This window comes from Acipenser ruthenus, chromosome 6 (genome assembly GCF_902713425.1).
Source record: "Acipenser ruthenus chromosome 6, fAciRut3.2 maternal haplotype, whole genome shotgun sequence".
Lineage (NCBI taxonomy): Eukaryota > Metazoa > Chordata > Actinopteri > Acipenseriformes > Acipenseridae > Acipenser > Acipenser ruthenus.
The window spans coordinates 37,928,300-37,952,003 of record NC_081194.1 but is presented as its reverse complement, the minus strand read 5'-3'; the positions used below and the strand labels follow the sequence as shown (position 1 = coordinate 37,952,003).

General features: G+C 38.4%; 1 protein-coding gene across 4 annotated transcripts in view; it reads left to right on the top strand.

Moving 5' to 3' along the window:
- The first annotated feature begins 479 nt into the window (after positions 1 to 479).
- The window catches only part of LOC117410590 (homeobox-containing protein 1-like), a 98,116-nt gene continuing 74,891 nt past the window's right edge, over positions 480 to 23,704 (top strand). For 2 of the 4 annotated variants that reach the window (XM_059025360.1, XM_059025359.1), the window contains exon 1: positions 484 to 701. In XM_059025360.1, the coding sequence (XP_058881343.1) occupies positions 670 to 701 (32 nt within the window). In that variant the 5' untranslated portion in view covers positions 484 to 669. Of the gene's footprint in view, positions 867 to 23,704 lie in introns of all 4 variants that reach the window. The other 2 variants (XM_059025358.1, XM_034017252.2) reach the window with 2 other exon arrangements.

The window sequence follows — 23,704 nt, the reverse complement described above, 5'->3', positions numbered from 1 at the left end:
TGTTAGAATACCACTCATTACTTTACGTGACAACACAACACATACGTTCGGATTGTTTCTTTATAGCAATGCCCATTTCTAAAATACTTGTTCGGACTATGCTCTAAATTATGACGCAAGTGAAGCACGAAGGGAGCTTCGATTGTATCCTTTTCTTCTATCATTAGAATTTCTCTCAACTCCGTCTCCATATTTGATTCGTTTGCTCTACAGTTCCTCTACCACAGCTGTCCACGCTCTGTCTGCACAGACTGTGCCGTCACCCGCAGACTTAAATCTGCAATCAGCCGGCAAAAAGAGTCTCGAACGCACACACTATTTAATAAGAGCTAACCGTAGCGCCACGGCAGAGCACTCTGCATATTGAACACAGCCCAGGTGTAAAAAAAAGTTCATAGGTCGACTCTTCTGTCTTAAACTATGCTGGGAACTGTAGTTATATGCTATTTTCACTCGTCTTCTCTACAGTATGGTGGTCTTGTGAAATGTTCAAACGTGTTAGCACAGTGTATTCTGGGAGTTGTAGTTCTATTGGCGTCTGCTTGTTGTTATCTCAGATGGGCCCGAGTGCTTGCAATCTGGGATTAGTAGTTTAAATTTAGGGTAATCGCTACAACAGTCAAGTTTTTCCTTTTCACAAAACTACGAATCCCGGCGAACCTCATCTTGATGTCAATATGGCTGCTGTCACACAGACAAAGGCAAGTCAGTCTGGTGTGTTAAATCATATTAGGAATAACTACAGGAGGATTCATTTTTAATAAAGCGGTACATATTTTTGCTTGGGTGATAAACAGTGCAATAATACGAGGATTTTATTTTAATTCTTATATTAAATGGTGTGGAAGAGAAAGGTCCAGGATAAGGTAAGAATTGTCTTTGATTGTTATTGATGGAGTTAATTATTATTATTATTATTTTTTTTTTTTAATTTACGCTGTACATTTTTTTGATTATTCATATATATATATATATATATATATATATATATATTAGTATCAATACTTATTGTGTGTCTGATTTCAAATGTCTGCATTCTAGTAATTGTATATGAAGTTAGTGTTGCGATGTCAGTTATTCTTGTAGATTTAATTACAATTTTCATTAGTTAGCTACAAATTAATAAGCAGGGGTGTGCAATTTCTGAAAAGAAAGTTCTTGTCCAAGGGGTAAAATGCTAGAAAAATCTACTTGTCCTTCTTTAAAACCTACTTGGCCCCATATCACAAAACACACACACACACACACACACACACACACACACACACACACACACACACACACACAAAGTAGAATATAGCTTGTAGGATTTTGGTTTTATTTAACCGTGAACACAATCAATCAGTTAGTGATTAACAGGGGTGGATGTAGCCTTGCAGCTTGAATGGTTCACCACATTCTTCCAAGATACACAAAAGGTCCCTGTGACCTCATCTCAACAAATGTATAACATACTTTAAGGAAATGTGCCTTTCAGTGCAGTTTGGAACACATTTGCTAGTAAATTTAAGTAACATACTAAGAGTACAACTATAATAAGCAATACTTTGAGTTATTAAAATATAAAAATAGCTTTTGCCTGTTTTTTTCCCCATTCTTTCTATAAGCTGAATTCAACTCCTGGTGTACAGGTGTTTTAGTTTGTTGCATCACAGATACAAAATCATTGCTTTGTGGAATTATGATTTTTCATGACGTGCTTTCAATTTAGTAACTGCGGACCCCCTGACTTTTAAAGGACTTGTTATAACCTGTTAAGTTTTTTTTACTGGTTTTCTACCAAAATTCACGCAATATTTACAGTAGGCTCCATCAAATTTTGCAAAGACAAAATCTGTTTTTTTCTTTTGTTTATTTCTATTTGAACCTTTTTTTAAACCATGTACAACATTTTCCAGCTATTTTTCCTCATCTAACATCTTGTCCCATGATGGTTAACTGGAACACTGCTGCAGCAGGGTGATCCTGGTTTCATACCCTGTCCCTGATGTCTTTATTTAATTTAATTTATTTATTTATTTATTTATTTATTTGGGAGGGCAACATTCTTTCCCTGTACTACTCACTGAAAAATAAATACAGAAATTAATTTACATAAACACCTTGCCATGAGATTTATTTTATTTTAAACTAATCAAATATTGTACAGATAATCTCTATAAGCACTTAATTTCTATTATTATAAGGCCAAATAAAAAAAAAAGATGTGTGGTTTGGGTTATCCGACCCCTATTTTTTCCCACCCGAACCTAAATGTTCTTGCTTATAAAATGTTGGGGTCTGAGCAGCATGGCGCAGCATATCTGATTCAAACATTCAAAATCCTAAAAGGTATAGACAATGTCAACCCGGGGGACTTCTTTGACTTGAAAAAAGGAAAAAGGACCAGGGGTCATAAATGGAGATTAGATAAAGGGGCATTCAGAACAGAAAATAGGAGGCATTTTTTTACACAGAGAATTGTGAGGGTCTGGAACCAACTCCTCAGTAATGTTGTTGTAGCTGACACCCTGGGATCCTTCAAGAAGCTGCTTGATGAGATTCTGGGATCAATAAGCTACTAACAACCAAACGTCAAGATGGGCTGAATGGCCTCCTCTCGTTTGTAAACTTTCTTATGTTCTTATATCGCCATGTAGTTGTTTTGCGCTATTTTTTGAAAAATGCAACCACATAACAGAAAAAAGAATTATAACCAATTAGACAGCGTCCACTCACTTTTTTAGATGGGTGAACTCCGTCCACCCACTATTTTTGGTGAAATGCCATTTTTCACAATCTTTGTTGTTATTTATCATGAATAGGATCCTATTTTATTTCTCACCAGTACTAAATTGTATAATGTTCCTGATGCAATTTTTCTTTGAACTGTGTCTCGTCTGTGTGTGCTCTCTCACTGAACAGTACTGAAATTGACAAGCGGCATGGGGAACTGAAGTTGACGTGACAACTGTTTTTTTTTTTTTAAATGTTGATTGCATTTTTATTTTTTTAAAAGAATGTTGATAACATGTGTTGATTCCGTTATGATATTTTATAAAATAAACAGTAGCTGACCTTTTTTTTTCTTCCAAAACTGACAAACTAAATACTATATGACAACTCGATGAAAAACAGCACACAACAGCCACTACCTCCCTCATCGATCCTGCATTCCTACACTGTAAAAAATTTGAAGTTGAGTCAACTTAATCTTAAGGCAACCAGCTGCACAGCTTTTCTGAGTAAACTCAGCTTTTGGGCACAATGTTCAACAAACTTGAATTCCTGATTTGTCTCAACTCACAATTTTTTGCTCATCAAATGGTATTTCTATGAGTAATTACATTTCTAAGTTGAATGAACTTAAGGTTAAACATTGCAAGGACTTGAAAGTTTATGTTAGTAGGTGGGATCTCTCAACAATTTTTTTTTTTGCTCAGTAAATGCACTTTTTATTGCCATGCGCACTTACATATCTTTGTTACATGCACTTCAGATTAAATATTGCACTGATTTAAAGTCTGTGTTAATAGAACTTGTACAAAAAAAGTTGAGTTAACTTAAAAATGCTGTGCAGCTGGTTGCCTCAATATTATGAGTTGATGCAACTTATAAAATTTGGATCAACATATCTTCTCATTTTATTGCATTAAGGACAAAAGACTTTCTTGTTCACTTTCAATAAAATGTTTATTCAAACAACAAACAGTGCAAAATGTCCACTACAGTGCTCAGATAGTTTTTGATACACAGAAAAAAAAAAAAAGTTTGTCACACATAATACAAAATGTTGTTTGCGTGTCTAAGTGGGGATCTATATAGCCAATTTTTAACCAAAAAATAGGATATTGAATCACTTAATTCAGCAGAATCACTGAATCACTGCTCTGAACATTGTATGGGCTTTTCCATGAACAATGCAACCCTTACTGTATGACATCTTGAGTGGACAGATGTTTTTTGGTACACAAAAAAACACAAACCAATAACTTGGTGAAACCCAACATAGTGTTTGTCTTTAAACTGAAATATTTTGTTTGCACAGCCAAGTGACTGTATAGCCTAGTATTAACAACAAATAGAACAATTTTGCAGCAAGGATACTGTAGGCTGGATATCCTTTGGGCTATTCCATGCACAACAAAACCCGTATTGCATGACGTCTACTGAAGTGCAGATTGTTTTTTAATACAGAAAACAAAAACTTGGTCAAACCTGACATGATGGTGTTTGTCAGACCTTACTTTTACTTGAAAATTTTGGTTGCACATTCAAGTGACTCTGTATAGCCTAGTATTATAAACAAATAGACTCTGTATAGCCTAGTATTATAAACAAATTGAACATTTTTGCTGCAAGGATATACAGGCTGAATATCGGATCTTCCCAACAAAACCCATATTACCACTGAAGTGCTCAGCTGGTTTTTGATGAACAGAAAACACAATGCAAAAACTTGGTCAAATCCAACATGGTGTTTGTCAGACCTTACTTAAACTGAAAAATGTGGTTTGCACATCCAAGTGACTCTGTACTGCCTGTTCATAACAAAAATAAATACATACAGAGTTTTTGATACAAAGAAAACTCAGTTAACCACAGCTTGGTCAATCTCAACATAATGTTGATCACACCTCACATTATTTACTCTATCATCCACTCTAAGATATTAAGATCTTTGTGGGTGGATGTTATCCTCACAGCAAGAGCTTGGTTTTCAGAGACTGCACCCTAGCAGAGCACTGAGAGCCAAGGTCCATCAAGACCTGTTGAATCACCTCAAAAGTGTATTTCAGTTATTTTGAAAAATCAGTGTTCAGAACGTAGAGTAGGTCGGACAGTAGAGCAAATGCAGTAGGCAAATCACGTACATCTTCAAAGACAACAGCTTCTTCTAACACAATGGCGACACTTGTGACTGTTGGAAGTGAGTTGGAGCTGACTACATCATCTTTGACGACTGTGATGATGCCAACTTTGACGCCTTTGGTGTAGCTCTCCTCAGGGTCAGTGTCCTGGTGTCAACAGGGAAAAACAGAATGGAATTTGTGGAATAACTAAATATCAAAATCAATTATGTACTCCAAACAATTCATTACATGTATTGAGATGTTATTGATTAGAGATATACATATGCGTTAATGGGGACACATTCATATAAGGTTATGCCCGCTAGGGTCCACACAGACAATCATCGATGTGGAGGTCAATAGTGGAGGTACGCAGAAGTGGAAGACAATCCACGTCCACATTCAAACAGCGAACCGACAGCATTTTAGAACAACACCTGGCCCTTAATGTACTTAAAAGTGTGCGTAGAATATACTCCTAAAATGCTCTGGGAAAAAAGACAGCAATAACCTTTTCACACAGCTAAACCAAACAAAACTGTGCTGGCCTGGCCAGAAATTATCTCTGATTTGATGGAAATATGCTGGGATGGATGATGTGAAAAATAATTTTCTGAGCCAGCCCGGTAAAGGTTAGCTGGTAGACCCCCCTAATATACATGTGCCTTCTATGTGAGTCGGGAAAATGTGCCTACACATAATACCCTTTCCTCATCTAGTGCACTGCGTCCCATCCTCTAGCATGTAAACCAAGTCTTCAAAATAAAAGTGTTGTGCATCATCCTCCCTGTAGGTCTGTGACTTTTATTTTGCCATACTTTTACTTTACAGACTCGACTTACATGCTAGAGCACCATACACTGAGCAGTGGATGAACCTAAAATCCCCTTACACAGCAGAATGCGTCTCTGAAACTTGGGTCTAATTTAGATTTTTGATGTCACTTTATTCAGCTACAATCCACTTTTATCTTTTGAGGTTTTGAGTCGTCATGGCAACAAAAATGCCAAAGTAGTTTACAGCTCAGTTAGGTGACATATCAGAAATCTTTTGTGTGTAAGGAGTTAAAACTGAGTACGTGTAAGGTGTTTTAGATGCATTTCAAGAATGAATGGGATCAAACAAAACATTGCTACTACGTATCTAAGTAACCAAAGTATGGAGCTAAAAACTGTTTGGGGGAATAGACCACAGTCAAGGTAGGGGCAAAATAATGTTGACATATGTTTTGGGTTATATATCCCTTGAATTCATAGAAATGGCAAGCAGGGGTCATTATTCTGATATGTGCAGGAACATTTCCCACTCATATAGAAGGCACACGTATATGAGAAGGGTCTACCGGCAAGGGTGCAGGTCTGCTCTGTAGTGTGAAAAGCGTGTATGAATCATGCATTTACCAGGCACATCTTCAGTAGGTTCCCCGGCTTTTCTCTCAGGAACGAGGGCAGACCTTTAAGAACTGTCATCTTCCTGTGTGCCAAATTATCAGAGGTCTGAAAAACAGTACATAAAGAAAACAGGATAGGACTTTGGTTAGCAATCCGTGCATGTCCATAGTGGTCATTTTTGGTTTTAAAAAATAACAGCAGTTCAAACCATAAATATAAAATCCCTATGCATATATTCGATCTGTGTTCAAACTCTGTCAAACCCACAGCTTCCAAAACAGCTATTGGAAATATATTTGACAGCTGTGTTACATTGTCAGCAACTGGCACAAATTGGTCTACTCATGTGAAAGTAAGAATATTGAAGTTGTGATAAATTCCACACACTACTGTTGCTTAATGTTTGCTAGACCATCTAATGTCCTTGTCATTCACAAATCCACACCATATGTAATCTAATGACAGAGGACCACAGTAATTGTACCTGTTCATCAAGCTTGTCTAGAAGGGATTGCATATCGTCTCCAAATGCTCCTCTTCTTGCTCGATACAACCTGATCAGTTGTGCAGAATGTTTCTCCAAGGAACCATGGAAAGTGCGCATCAGGTCAACAGTTGTGATTCTGTAGAACTCTGCACAGATCTGTTGATAACAAAAAAAAGCTCAGTTTGTTTGTTCAGCTACATCAGTTTCTTAATGTACTCAATGGGGGCCCCCGGGATGTGCATTTTTTCCATTCTATCCCCAAACTAACACACCTGATTAAATTATCCAACGAAAGGTTGTGAATATATTGAGAAAGGCTGATGTAATTTTTCCAAGGCTGATGTAAATAACATAAAGCAAAAAAGCAATTTGTATACTTGCCTGTTCTTCTGTAAACAGTGCAGGGCACCTCTGCGGACACCAGTGGCTCCGCCTCAGCTATCTTTTTCCTCCTCAGAGAAAATGTGAGGTCCATGTTGGAGTTGATGTAGGTCTTGTTCACATCTCTTCATCTCTTTCACCAATGCACCAATGCACTTCTTTCCTCTTCAGAGTTTAGAGTATCTGTCACTAATTCTGGAGCAGTTTGTGTGGATGGCCCTACATCATCATTTTGATTAGAGTTCAATGGCTGGTCAAGGCTGTGTGACAACTCCTCATTTGTGCTTGTTATTGATGTTTTGAAATCTTTAAGAGTGATTTTTTGTGTGTTCTACTCTTATGAGCACTAAAAGTTGAAAGCACGTTGCTTTGGAATTCACCGTTTATGAAAGGGCACCTAACTGTCTCGTGATTCTTTAAATGCTGTCTAATATAGCCAAAAAACTGGCTCTCATTACAAATGCCTTTGAAGTCACATAGCTCACAATGAAATGTTGAGTTTTCTTGACTTACTGCCCTTGCATGTGATCGTGTAAGGTGAGATTTTAAAGCACCTGGAGTCCTGAAGGAGCAGATGCAATCGTAGAGGCAGGGCCAATTTCTTGCCTGTTGTCCGTGACGTATTAAGAACATAAGAAAAACATAAGAAAGTTTACAAACGAGAGGAGGCCATTCAGCCCATCTTCCTCGTTTGGTTGTTGGTAGGTTTTTGATCCCAGAATCTCATCAAACAGCTTTTTGAAGGATCCCAGGGTGTCCGCTTCAACAACATTACTAGGGAGTTGGTTCCAGACCCTCACAATTCTCTGTGTAAAAAAGTGCCTCCTATTTTCTGTTCTGAATGCCCCTTTATCTAATCTCCATTTGTGACCCCTGGTCCTTGTTTCTTTTTTCAGGTCAAAAAAGTCCCCTGGGTCGACATTGTCTATACCTTTTAGGATTTTGACTGTTCGAATCAGATCGCCGCGTAGTCTTCTTTGTTCAAGACTGAATAGATTCCATTCTTTTAGCCTGTCTGCATACAACATGCCCTTTAAACCCGGGATAATTCTGGTCGCTCTTTGCACTCTTTCTAGAGCAGCAATATCCTTTTTGTAACGAGGTGACCAGAACTGAACACAATATTCTAGGTGAGGTCTTGCTAATGCATTGTAAAGTTTTAACATTACTTCCCTTGATTTAAATTCAACACTTCTCACAATATATCCGAGCATCTTGTTGGCCTTTTTTATAGCTTCCCCACATTGTCTAGATGAAGACATTTCTGAGTCAACATAAACTCCTAGGTCTTTTTCATAGTTCCCTTCTTCAATTTCAGTATCTACCATATGATATTTGTAATGCACATTTTTATTGCATGCATGCAATACTTTACACTTTTCTCTATTAAATTTCATTTGCCATGTGTCTGCCCAGCTCTGATTGCTGTCTAGATCATTTTGAATGACCTTTGCTGCTTCAACAGTGTTTGCCACTCCTCCTATTTTTGTGTCATCTGCAAATTTAACAAGTTTGCTTACTATACCAGAATCTAAATCATTAATGTAGATTAGGAATAGCAGAGGACCTAACACTGATCCCTGTGGTACACCACTGGTTACCTCGCTCCATTTTGAGGTTTCTCCTCTAATCAGTACTTTCTCTTTTCTACATGTTAACTACTCCCTAATCCATGTGCATGCATTTCCTTGAACCCCTACTGCGTTCAGTTTGAGAATTAATCTGTAGTGTTTGAAGAGCACCTCTTGATTAGGGTTTGAAAATTTGCATAGCTTGCACTGCATTAATGAGATTACGCTTGAAGGTCCTGCAAAAAAGAAAAAGTTAGATTTACACTCAGGTCACAAACAGAAAAGTAAACAATTGAGCAAATCACATTTCATATTTTCACATGCAAAATAGTGGACTATTTCTATCACGCAGCTGTAATATTTAAGTTATGAATATTCAGTTAGGCCTAATTTTACAAACACTTTGAAACCTTATCACTTAGGAGCCTTTGGTACATAAAGAATACAGGGATAGGTTTATATTTTTTGTTGACCGTTCATAAAGCTTTGTATTTGTGTCCTATTCTGAATAAACAATGGGTATTTTTCAATTTTTGAGATCATTCAAATTCCAAACAGCATCTTTAATCAAATAATCAATAGAATACATAAATTTAATCCATCATCAATTACAAATAAAACATTATCTACAAAATCTCTGTAATAACAGACAACAGGCGATCTAGCATGGTTATAAAACTATAGGCTACAGAGGAGATGGTTAGGCTATAAGTCTGTAAAAATTGAAAAATGATATACACTACAGCGTTGTGGACGTAGCTTGCAGACATACTCAGACACGTGTAGCGAGCGTTGCTGGGGAATTTTCAAATAACTATGTAACTTGGACTGATAAATAGTTGATATAAAATCATTGCTGTTATGTGTTTTTTTAAACCTATACTAAATCAGCAATCTTCGAAGTTTTGTTTCCTACTATTGGCACAGTTAATATTTTTCATTTTTTTGTATTTTTTTCTTAATTTTCTGTCATGAACCCCTCAAAATCTCATAACCGACACCCAATAGAAAACTTGTTAAAACTGAACACTGTTGTTAGATAGATTTATAAAAGTGGTATTTCTAGAATTGTAATTTTTTTGTTATGTATATTTCACCCAATAATTAAAAACGTATTGTTTTTAATTTAAATTATTTAAATTTCTACCTCATAACCGACACTCTATTAAATAACTTTTTCATAAACGTTTTTTTCCTGAAGAAAAAATAAATCCTAAGCAAACAGTACTTAGAAAGATGCGGAGTGTTTTGCAAATAGAAAACAACTATAGCATTTGTTTTTTAAACTTAAATTTCATATTTTTTTAAATTCAGATTTTAATTACAATGTTGGTTATGAGTGTGGGGTGTCGGTTATGAAAGCTCTGTGTTGGTTATGAGTTTCTTTCTCAGCACTTCATCTTATAGCTAAATCCTTGGATGCAATTCATTAAAACATCAGAAGAAAGGGTTACAGACTGCAGGCCGTCCTTCTCTATATCATATTCCAGATGACATGGTACCCTTTTGAGCCCTTTATTTAAATACATTTAAAAATTATATACAGTGCCGTGAAAAAGTATTTGCCCCCTGTCTGATTTTCTGCATTTTTGCACATTTTTCACATTGTATTTGGTCAGATTTTTTTGTGGGTTGTAGTAGTACATAGAGGGAGTCTGAGAGAAAAAATGACCCCAAAGTTTGGTGCTGCTTTCATTTGTTTGGTGTGCAAGGTAATCAAACATGCAGTCTTCAGGTGTGAAAAAGTTATTGCCCCCCCTAGTTAACTCAACCCAATTAAAGGGATAATTAGGGTCAGCTGTTTGAGTACTTTGGTTAACAACCAGGCCTGATTTGGGCCAGCCCTGCCCAATATAAATCTGACTAACTATGGCCCTTACCATCAGGGTGAAGTTGTCAGCACACAGGTTCTAGAGGCACATCATGCCACGAACAAAAGAAATTCCTGAAGACCTCCGGAAAAAAGTTGTTGATGCCTATCAGTCTGGAAAGGGTTACAAAGCCATTGCTAAGGCTCTGGGGCTCCATCGAACCACAGTCAGAGCCATATTGTCCAAATGGAGAAAGTTTGGGACAGTAGTGAATCTTCCCAAGAGTGGCCGTCCTGCCAAAATCTCTCCAAGAGCAAGGCTTAAAATCATCCAGGAAGTCACATAGAACCCTAGAACAACATCCAGGGATCTGCAGGCCTCTCTCACCTCGGCTAAGGTCAGTGTTCATGACTCCACCATCAGAAAGACACTGGGCAAAAATGGGATTCATGGCAGAGTAGCACGGTGGAAACTATTGCTTACTAAGAAGAACATGAATGCTCGTCTCAAGTTTGTCAAAAAAGCACCTGGATGATCCTCAAGAGTTTTGGAACAATGTTCTATGGACAGATGAGTCAAAAGTGGAACTTTTTGGCTGCCATGGGCCCCGTTATGTCTGGCGAAAACCAAACACTACATTCCACAGTAAGAACCTCATACCAACGGTCAAGCATGGTGGTGGTAGTGTCATGGTTTGGGGATGTTTTGCTGCATCAGGACCTGGATGCCTTGCCATCATTGAAGGAACCATGAATTCTGCTGTGTATCAAAGAATTCTACAGGGGAATGTCAGGCCTTCTGTCCGTGAGCCGAAGCTGAAGCGCAGCTGTGTCATGCAGCAAGACAATGATCCAAAACACACAAGCAAGACTACATCAGAATTTATATTTTTCAATTTGTCTTTCCAGCTTCCTTATCTTTTCCTCAAGGAACTTTGCTTTTTCTGTGGCCTTTATGGTCTTTCTTCTTTGGAAGTATTCTCTTCTATCTGTCTTCCCTTCCCAAGACTTCTTCTAGAGGTGCACGGTGATTCATGCGTTTGGACCTGGCCTGCTCCAGATACAGAGGGCCTTTCTGCACACTTATTACCCTGATCCCTGATTAACTATCAGCTCTGAGAGAAAATCTGGATCCAGAAGAGAATATAAAACTGATTGTAACCCTAACTATATCTATATAATGCGATTTTAGTGTTATTAATGTGCGACACCCCAAAAAATGATTTGAAGTATACAAGTAAATAATATAAAAATCATAACCGACACTAACTTCTCATAACCAACATTTTTCTTGTTTTTGAAAAGTGTCGGTTATGAGAAAAATTGTAAGGTGTCAATTGTGAGAAATTTAACTTCTTTGTCCATTTACAACAAACCATTGTTTTCTGATTTCAATGTAATAACAATGAGGATAAAGTAAATTTATATTAAATACATATACATTTCATAAATATTTTTATTTCCATGTTTTGCTAGCGGTGTTGGTTATGAGCTACACAACTGTGCCAGGCTGCACTAGTGAGTTAAACGGTAATATTTTAAAAATAATGAAGAGCATATTTACCTCTGTCTCCAGTCCTTCCCTACAGATACCCTTGACCTTTCACCTTGTTTGAAAGACTTTATTGATATGTTATCATTTCTACACAAAAAGTCAGTGGGTGTCGGTTATGAGATTTTGTGTGAAAAACTCTGGGACATGCATAGAATGGTGTATAAATAGAAAATGACATAGCTTTTCTCATATTTAACATATGTTTTTGAAACAACTTAAATACTTCTTTCAGATTTTTGTATAAAAACATAACATTATAATAATTAAATGTATAACATTTCACTCTGAAACTTAAAAATCAAACTCTTGGACAGGGTCGGTTATGAGATTCAAAATATGAAAGTACAAAAAAAGGCAAAATTTTTTTTTAAATGTATTAATAAGTTATTGTGCAGCGTTGATTAAAATGTTACCTTTCTAAAAATATATAATTTTCAATAGGAAATTAATTTGTTTTGAGAAATATGTCAGCCGGACACCAAGTTACATAGTTATTTGAAAATTCCCCTGCTATAGCAAAGTTATGCATGTCAGCTAGCTCATTCTATTTCTATGGCCACAACATGCAAACACGACTGTGCAACGCCGCTTCACTTCACTTAGCTAGCTATTTTGCATCATTTATTATAATTCAAATGCAAAATGACCATACCATCTGTCCACCCAACCAGCAAGCGATGTACTTGCCCGTGGCTTTAGCAAGTTTGCTAGATAGCTACCTACCAAGCTAACTTAACTGTTAGATCACAGTTTCACTTCAATTACTTCAATTACTCTAACTGCATTGTTATATACCAAAGCCTCTACCTGTCCTAAGCTACCTGCACTTTTCATGACCGTTTCATTTGAACGTCTACAATTTGAAACATTAGCAAACGTAATTTACATTCAAAAGTTCCGGCGCAAACCACTTTTTAATAATGTTCTGCGGGTGTACATGCGATTCTAAATTACAAACACATAACACATTTCTAGCTATAAACTTACCTACCTATAAACTTACCTTTTTCACCAGAGTTCCATGTGCAAAAAGTGAAGTAATCCGTGTAACAGCAAGCTCTCGTCTGTCATCATTCAGTGACGGTTGGAAATGTGGTGTACCTGCGCATGCGTAAGGTAAACTTGCCCACACTTGCCCCCGCCTCATCAGCGTCAAGATTCAAATGAGCATGCGTAGCTGTCTTGATCAGCCTTTAATAGGATGGAAACTTGTACACAAGTTCACTCAATATATAATTCAAAGTTTAGCCAAGTGAGAGAGAAGTGTGTTGGATTATCTATATATTACATTTAAACTCAATGTCTCCTCAAATTATAGCCCACTCAACTTGAAAAATATAGTAAATTCCATGTTTTCAAGTTGGCTTTTTTACAGTGTAGCAAGATCTCTCGATTTGCTGAAAATAATTGTGAAAGCTTATAATACAAAGCGAAAGTTGTTTAATATCAAATCAGTGTTTACAAAGACACTGCACACATGTTTTTACTAGGCTATAATATAAAGCCTTCCGTTCTTTATTTTATTGCATACGTTTTATCGTGTTCATTTTTCTATTCTGACCTGCTATTTTGTCTGATTTTTAATGTATTTTTTAATTTTATGCATTTTATTGTTGTCTTGTTTCTTATTACTGTTATCTGTCAGGTCCTATGGCCTTTATATATTTTTTTATTGTAAAAGAGCTTTTGGATACAGTATTGTATGAAAAAAGGGCACAAGTGTTAGGCTAATATTGTCTGTTTTATGCTTTTGTTTTTATTTGCGCCATTCAGTTTCATGTGTTTTTTTACAGCTTAGCATGCAGCAATCATATTTATTATTTGATTGGACGTATGCTATTAGTGTGTATGCTATATTGTGGCCATTTTAAGGATTTGTCTTATTTGAAAGAACTGAGAGTCCCTTTTATATTGTATTGTGACTAACTATGCTGTGTCAAAAGCAGTGGTGTAGTCGAGGGTATACGCAGGTAAACAATGTTTATCCACTTTGAATTTGGGCAATATATCGTTTACCCTCTTCACATATAAGGGATACAGAGTTTACTCACTTGTGTAAATCCTGAGTTAAAGACAATATATTTTAACGGCGAGTGTCTGTGTTGTGTTCAGAGAATGTGAGTGGAGTGAAGTGGTGACAATTCCGCTCATAATATCCTCCGCTCTGCTCTCCTCTTTCTTTTGCTCTGCTCCGCTCCCCCGCTCCAGACAAAATAGGCATGCTCCGCTCACATGGTATTAAAAAATATAAGTAAATAAATAAATTAGCTGTTTTTCCCCCAGCTTGTTGCCGATTCTAGATGAAAAGATGTAATGTACATTCAGAAAGGAATATTATTTAATTGTCCTTATTATATTCGCATACCTTGACCTAAGTAAAAAAAAAAAAAGAAAAAAATTCCCCAGCTATGACCAGCAAAGAAAAAAGCTGACATAAAGTGCTCAGAGTAGCTAATTCTAATTCAATTTGAAGAAGCTTTCTCATTATTATTGTTTAATACTGAAAAAATGTGTTCATTTCAAACTTTTCATATGATTCATATCAAAGCAACCCACAAACACATATGAGTGAGTCAATGGGGCTGACGGACCACCCTGTACTAGAGTATGAACTATCCCTAACCCTTTGCGGTCCTATGTCGGACCAGATCCGACATTACAATTTACCCTTTCAGGTCTGATGTCGGACCCTGTCCGACGTTATCAAAAAGACGTCAAGCACAGATCTCTAGTCGTTTTTTCTCTGGAAAAAGCCGAGAAAACATTTTATAATGGCCGAGTGAGATCGGTAGGAGCCGAGTGAAGCCGGGGAAAAAAAGGGGGGGGGGGCGGATCTGAGCAATACACATAGTACTTGCACCACAGACCTAACACAGACATAAACAAACAAGATAGCTGCTTCCGTATCCAGCGCTCAAAGAATATCACAGACATTTGCCACGCTTTTTGAGATGTTATAGTAATAAAATAATGACTTGGGTCGCATTATTGAGGAGTTAGGTGATAAAACGAGTGATCAGGAGATGATTTATCAGTATGCACGACTATAAGAACATTCGGCCCATCTTGCTCGTTTGGCTGTTAGTAGCTTATTGGTCCCAGAATCTCATCAAGCAGCTTCTTGAAGGATCCCAGGGTGTCAGCTTCAACAACATTACTGGGGAGTCGGTTCCAGACCAGATTGAAAAAGTCCCCTGGGTCGACATTGTCAATACCTTTTAGAATTTTGAATCAGATCACCGTGTAGTTGTCTTTGTTCAAGACTGAATAGATTCAATTCTTTTAGCCTGTCTGCATACGACATGCCTTTTAAACCCGCGATAATTCTGGTCGCTCTTCTTTGTACTCTTTCTAGAGCAGCAATATCCTTTTTGTAACAAGGTGACCAGAACTGAATGCAATATTCTAGATGAGGTCTTACTAATGCATATGAAGAGGTATGTGATAAGTACAGCGAACAAGGGGTGGGGCGGGGCTGGAGATGCAGTACTGAGTGTCCTGTTGATATGCAGTGCCTTTTAAACCTGTTTTACTTTAAGTAAAATTACTTTTAAACAGCGTGTCTAAGGTAAACTGCGCGTGTGAAAATAAATTGGACATGACGCGCCTGACAGGCGCTGAATAAATGGACCACTAAGGGTTAAGAGTGCAGAAAATATAAACCGTGTATTGGTGCATAACCGTAGAACTGTATAAGAACATGTATCCCCGAATCCCTGAAAGATAAGATGACCGCCAAGTTGAATACTTTTGGGATATGCCTGCTTCTCAGGTATTTGCTTAGCCTTTTATATCAAAGCTGCCGATAGGCCCCTCTGCGGAGTGACGTCCTCGGTCCCGCCTCACCGAGGTAATGAATAGTCATTCAGCGGAGAATCAGTCTATTTTGCATTGAACCCACGAATGCGAGTGATGCGGCCTCACAAGGTTGTCATCTTCTCATTCCGGGAACCGGGGTTACATCCATAACCTATCGCTCCCTTTCAATTCGAAAATGACCGCCAAACTGAATACTTTTGGGGAAGTATACCAGAGCTGTCGTGAGGGAGAATGAGCGGACAGCATCTGAGGGACATCTCGCTACCGCCATCTAGTGTTGGTGGTGTGAGCGTGCAACCTCAAGGACTCTAGTGCCTAGTAACCCTTTGCGGTCCATTTATTCAGCGCGTCTCAGGCGCGTCAGGTCCAATTTATTTTCACACGCGCAGTTTATCTTAGACGCGCTGTTTAAAAGTATTTTTTCACAGTAAAACAGGTTTAAAAGGCACTGCGTATCAACAGGACACTCAGTACTGCATCTCCAGCCCCGCCCCACCCCTTGTTCGCTGTATTTTTCACATACCTCTTCATAGTCATGCATACTGATAAATCATCTCCTGATCACTTGTTTTATCACCAAACTCCTCAATAATGCGATCCAAGTCATTATTTTATTACTATAACATCTCAAAAAGCTCTGCAAATGTCCATGATATTCTTTGAGCACTGGATACAGGAGCAGCTATCTTGTTTGTTTATGGCCGTGTTATCTCTGTGGTGCCGGGGCTGTGTATTGCTCAGAACCGGCCCCTTTTTTTTTCTTATTTCCCCTGGCTTCTCTCAGCTCCTATTGGTCTCACTCGGCCATTGAATGGTTTTCTCGGCTTTATCCGGAGAAAACGACTATAGACCTGTGTTTTACGTCTTTTTGATGTCATTGGACCGGAAAGGGAAAATTGTAATGTATGACCTGGTCCGACATAGGACAGCAAAGGGTTAAAGGCCTAGAGGAATCTACGACATTAAGTCGGTAGAACCTGATAAACGTATGTGAGGTAGTCCAGCTAGCCACAGTACATATATCAGTCAACGAGGCGCCTCTGAAGAGGGCCCATGACATAGCCACACCTCTGGTTGAGTGTGCGGCCACCCTTCCAGGTGGGGGTAGGCTGGCATTAGTATACAAGGTCGAAACCGTGTCCACAATCCAATGGGACAGTCGCTGCTTAGAGAGGGCTTGACCCGGGTCCGTTGACCATGACAAACAAAGAGCTGGTCAGACTGACTCAGCGCTCTCGTTCTATTCACATAACATCTCAATGCCCAAACTGGGCAGAGGGAATTTAATCTCCTATCCGACTCCTCCACGAAGGGAGGGGGAAAGCCTTTAGTTCCACTGATTGATTCAAGTGAAACGCTGTAATCACCTTAGGGAGGAAAGCAGGGTTAGTGTGCAACGATACCCTGTTTCCATCGTCCCAAACTCTCATACATGAACTGTGCACGGACAGTGCCTGTAGCTCACTGACCCGCTTAGCGGAGGTGATAGCTAAGAGAAAGGCTGTCTTCATAGAGAGATATTTCAGCTCTATGGTATCTATGGGCTCAAACGGGGCCTTCGTGAGAGCCTCTAGTACCACATCTAGACTCCGTTCGGGGAGGATGTCCTTTATAGGAGGTCGCAACCGCCGGGCATCCTTTAGAAAACAGGTCGCCAGAATATGAGTGCCCGGGGATACTGAGTCGATGGGAACATGGCAAGCAGATATGGCTGCTAGGTACACTTTCAACATAGAGGGGGATTTACCTGCCTCTAGTAGATCTTGCAGAAACTGTAAAATAACTGCTATAGGGCAATACACAGGATCATGGCCTCTGGCCATGCTACAGTTTAGAAAATATTTCCACGTATAGGTGTACAACGCTCTTGTGGAAGAAGCCCTTGTGTTCAGCAGTGTACTAATTTCTGCGTCTGAGAACCCTAGGGCGGACAGACGGTCCCATTCAGGGGCCAGACCCACAGCTGGAGTCTTCCTGGTTCTGGGCGCCAGAGGGTGCCTTTTGCCTGGCTGAGGAGATCCATGGGCAGCGGGATCTCCCAGGGCTGGCCCTGCACAGCAGCTGGCAGAGGTTCAAAAACCAGGTTCTCCTGGGCCATCTGGGGGCCACCAGAACGGTCACTTCCTCTCCTGATCTTCTCGAGGAAGGCAGGGAGCAGCAGTATAGGCGGGAAAGCGTATAAAAGCGTTTTGGGCCATTTGTGCACTAGGGTGTTGATGCGTAGTGGACCTCCGCAGCTGTGCAGGGAGAACCACAGGGGGCAATGGGTCGTCTCTGCCGTGGCAAAGAGGTCAACCTGAACCACCTGAAGGCGCAGTCGCCATTCTGACGGGTGAGGACCCTCCCTGGAGAGGAGGTCCGCCGCCCAGTTCACCACTCCCGGGAGATGTACATCCCGGAGGGACAGTAGGTGCCTCTGTGCCCAGATCAGTAGCCGAAAGGCTATGCTGTGTAACCCCGGAGACCGAAGCCCTCTCCGGTGGTTCATGTACGCAACTACTGACATGTTGTCCGTGCGGACAAGGACATGTTTGTTGCGGAGCTGTGACGGAGTACACCCCGCCCTTGTATTATTATTTGTATATATGTATGTTTTGTGTTACTATTGTTATTGTTATTGTTATTGTTTTTGTTATTGTATTTGTATGCGGGCGGACAAAGCCTTCCGTCCTAATCCATTATTGTGTCTATGTGTGGGCGGTCGAGTACCGTCCGTCTTTTATTATTTGCTGTTTGAGACCGGCGAGAGAGCCGGTCTTGTAATAGGAGGCTGTGTGGTCCAGTGGTTAAAGAAACGGGCTTGTAACCAAGAGGTCTCCGGTTCAAATCCCACCTCAGCTACTGACTCATTGTGTGATTCTGAGCAAGTCACTTAACCTCCTTGTGCTCCGTCTTTCGGGTGTGACGTAGCTGAAAATTCAAAGTCTCGAAATAAAAGTTATTCGCAGTTTGTAAAACTTATGAACAAATTTGTTTTATTAAAGCTACCATGAGTATAATTTCGGCAGAATGTTAACATAACAGGCGTCAGTTACATTCTACCTTTTATTTTAATTATATTAAGTTGTATTTATAGGGCTGTGTTTACAAAAAAATCGTCTCTGATTCAGTAGTATCTACATACGGAATTCAAGTGAATGGGTATACTGTACTGATACGGCGTCTGTTATTTTTTATTTTATAACTACATTTCATAGTTATAAGACTAAACTGATAAAACCACAATCGCAAATCCTCAATAGGTGGCAACAAAGCAGCCAGTGTATTTAAAAGACGTATGGAGGTTCTTTTTTTTTTCACTTATCCCAATATACATGATTAACCAAGGTGTGCAATATAAATAACTCATGTGTAATATACATGATTAAGATGTGCAATATAACTGGGCTACTATTGATGTGCAATAATTACTATTTATGTGCAAACTATAATGAGTTTATCAAGTGTGCAATATGATGTTTTTGATTGAGCCGGATATAATGTTTGTTGGGCCAGATGGTTAACTATTGAGTGCTATAATATAACTTTGGATGTGATTTATTATGAAATAATTTGTTCTGTATTTGAGCCAACTCTCCAAAAGGTCTGTTACCTGCAGAGCACAATAACTGCTCAATTTGTACTGTCTCTCTGGGTTCTGTTCCAGCTTCTTCTCTCCTCTGTCCTGTTTATAATTCCTCGGCATAGGATTCGAGTGGTGTTACCCATAAATCGTGCACATGTTATGTCCTAGTAGCGGTTTGGTCACAATTAAATATGGTGAATTGTGTATTTGCCAGGCACCCCTGATAGCTAATCGTTACACTATTATCACTTTCTATTACTTTAAAAAAATGCACATTAAATGATAGTGGCATTAAAATATACAAAAACCAATACATGCTGTAGACTTTATTTTATATTGCAAAATGAAGAATAGGGCACCACACGGTCACACACACACACGCACACAAACTCAAACAAAGAGTGATCTAGAATTTAGAACAATGTTAGCCTCTTACATGCATTATTTTCAAAGTCTATATGACTGCATACTATTTAGAATTTTGTGTGCATCCAAATACAATTTAAATAGCCTACTAACCAATAAAACCAATATTTGGGCCAAAATTGACAGTTAGCCAGTTGTGATGGTAACGCTTCATTTATAATAACCAATGCACTTAAATTTCACGATAACTGCTTGGAAGCCGTAAAGTTGCTCGCAACTCTAGTTTCCTGTTGTTTTGGAACTAATAAATGACTAGAATTAATACATTAAAAAAATATGCGTTTGAAATTTGTCACAAATCCCCAGCAACCCACCTCTACTGGAGAAACCCAGACTCTCCACCCCCGCTGTTCCACCTCATTGGCTAACTTAACAACAATCAATCAATCAATCATCAATCAATCTTTATTTAAATAGCACACTTCACACCAATAAAGGAGTCTCAGTGCACTTTACATAAAATAAAATGTACATAAATGAGAATATATACATAGATAAGAAAATACATTAATGATTAAATTAAATACAAAACATTTAATTTAAAGTACAAACAAAATTTACCCTAGGCGATATATAATTTAAAAGTGATAACAATTTGTATTATAATAATTAAGACCAATACTAAACTACTGGGTTTAACCATAGTAGTTTAACATACCAAAGTTTCTTCCTTTCATGTGCCTCACCCACAGAATCCTCCCATGGCATGGTTTGCTCTACCAGGAGAGCAAGGTATGTTGAGACTGACCACAGGACAATGTCAGGTCAAGGAGAGTTGTAGCAATCTCAGGTGGGGAAAATAAGGTGCTGGCCAATGTCTGCCTGCATTGTCCAATCTCTAGCAGCCTCCAATTGTTCCAGGTGAGAATGTTGTAGAATGTGAAAATGATAAACAATATTAGTTATGTCAAATATATGTTTATTGGTATAGCTCAGAATAGAATAATTGGAATGAACAGAGTCGCGTCACTCTGGGCTACAGTTAGATTGAGAGAACTGCGCCCCAGGAAATACATTCACTTCAGTTTTTTATAGTTTCTAAAACACACCCTTTTAATGATGTCATTTATGACCCCTCCTCACTATATTCTGTGTATGTGGCCGATTTTCAAGCCTCACAAAGACATTCCTTTACTTCACCAACACCACACAGGCAGGCAGGGCCCCTCACATTGAATCTTTTATCTCTGAGATTCTCCCATCCCTCATGCAAGCAAGCAGAGAGACAGACAGTCAGAGGCCTTTTCTCACATTACATTCTTGAGCTCAAACCCAAAATACCACACCTAGTTTCTTTGTTCAATGTGTTACAGAAAATAACATTAGAAAAGAATAATTAGTTTTAATACAAAAACTATTACAAAATTCCTTACAATGTGCTTCACAGTAGCCAGTGATGAACATGCAGGGTTCTACCCTACCCACGCTGAAGGAAACACACCATATGTGGACCTGATGAGGAAGCTGATCCTCCTCTATTCTATTGTCCACAGATCTCGCCAGTTAATCTTGCGCTATAACACATTCTCCCATCTCATCCATTCTATCTGCTTAGGCTGGGACATTGCCTTGACACACCTCATCCTCTCCTCATACTTTTACATTTTAACTGTTAAATAGAATGACCATATACGGGTATAAATATGACAACTTCGTGTTGTAGTGCTTTTAGTTAGGCAACCTAAAATCAGAAATTAAATATATCCACAAAAAGGCCTTTAGTAGCTGTTTCCAATTATATAATGTATTTTGTTGTGGAATATATACTTTTTTATATATAAGCCCCGCCCCCAAAAATATATAATAAATAATAATAATAATAATAATAATAATAATAATAACAACAACAACAACTAGAGTTGAGAGCAACTTTACAGCTTCAAGCAGTCGTAAAATTTAAGCGCATTGGTTATTATAGATTTATCATCACAACTGTGCTGTGTTAATTTTGGCACAAATATTGGAATTATTGGTTAGTAGCCAATTTAAATTATTTGGATGCACACAAAATTCTAAATAGAATGCAGTCATATACTTTGAAAATAATGCATATAAGAGGCTGACATTGTTCTAAATTCGAAATCGCTCTGTTTGAGTTTGTGTGCGTGTGGTGACCTATTCTTAATTTTGCAATATAAAATAAAGTCTACAGCATGTATTGGTTCTTGTATATTTGAATGCCGCTATCATTTAATGTGCATTCGTAAAGCAATAGAAAGTGATAATAGTGTAACGATTGGCTATCTAGGGTGCCTGGCTTCGTTGCCACATATTCAGAATTTGCGATTGTTGTTTTATTAGTTTAGTCTTAATAATTATAACTATCACTGTAGTTATGAAATAAAAAAAAGACGCCATATCAGTAAAACGAGTAGTGAATTTTCTTTTTGTTGGCTTCTGTTCAGCTACGACAGCTTTTAAAAAAAAAAAAAAAAAATGTGATTACATAACATTTTTGTACAGCCCGAGAAGACGGTAATTTTTTTCAAATTCTTTGTGTGTATCAGTATTGCTTGCATGTCCACGAGGTTATAAGTAAACAAACAGCATTACGGCTGAGAAGTTGGTAAGCTCGAATTATACTAAAATGTCCGCTTTTTGGGGGGATTCTCCATGAATAACTATGCGATCTTTACAGTTACAACGGTATTTTATAGAGCAAGCGATTGTGAAGCGTTCTGTCTATACATTTGATTACCAAAAATAAATATTTCAATGAAAGATACGGCCCCAAAGTGCCCCCCACCCACCCTTCTCACATGCATCTTTTAAATGGATTACACACACGGTTTCGTTTCAACAGATTCAGGATTTGTGACTGTGTTTGACCACAGTTCAGTTGTAAAAATAACTAGAGTTGCTAGCAACTATAAAGGCTTCCAAGCAGTTATCGTGAAATTTAAGTGCATTGGTTATTATAGATGAAACGTTATCATCACAACTGTGCTAACTGTGTAAATTTTGGCACAAATATGAGAATACTTTTGAAAATTCCCCGAAATTGTCATTAAATCTAACATGGCTGCCACACCATGTGACCAATGGGCGCCATACTGACCACAGCACAACATCCCATAGTCCTCTACATCCATGTCAAAGTTTGTGCATTTTGGTGCAGCCGATCAGAAGTTATAGGCAGTTTTATAACCAGGTGTGTATGTTGATGATGTCATACATCACTGTTTGACCTTAAGGAGAGGTCAGAGGTCACGGGCGATGACATTTTTTCATAGAGCACATATGACTTCCTATATGTGTTCCATTATAACTTTGACCCTGTCGGCACGCCCTAGGAGTTATAATTTCAACTTAAATTCCAATATGGCAGCCGCACCGTGTAAGCAATTGGTTTCAAACTTCAGCAGTTATTACTTTCCAACGGTCTGTACAATTGTGTTGACACTGAAGAACATAAGTGCAACAGTGTTCTTGTTATGGGTTGCAAAAGTTATTTTACAATTATTAATATGGCCGCTAAACCATGTACCAAAATGTGTCATTTTCATATCACCAGTACTTTACGTGAGTCTCTATGGTCCTATAAAGTTTCATGACTGTAGTGTATTGCACCTTGGATTTATGCACGAATGTATGAAAATAGAGCCGTCGTGAAACGGTTATTTGCACGCGGCGGCCATGTTTTTTAGCCAAAAAGCGTGGATTTTACAAATGGTAGAAAGGACCTGGTCATGAACATGCGTGCCAATTTAGGTGTCGATTGACGTTGCGGTTTAAGACAAGAAGATTGTAGCGGTCAAAGTAATTGTTCAATCAACCTCTATTGAACATATGTTTTTTATAGGCCATTGCTGCACTATCTGCTGCCATTGTCATAGTTCCACCTTAAATTGTTTTTAACGGCAAGAG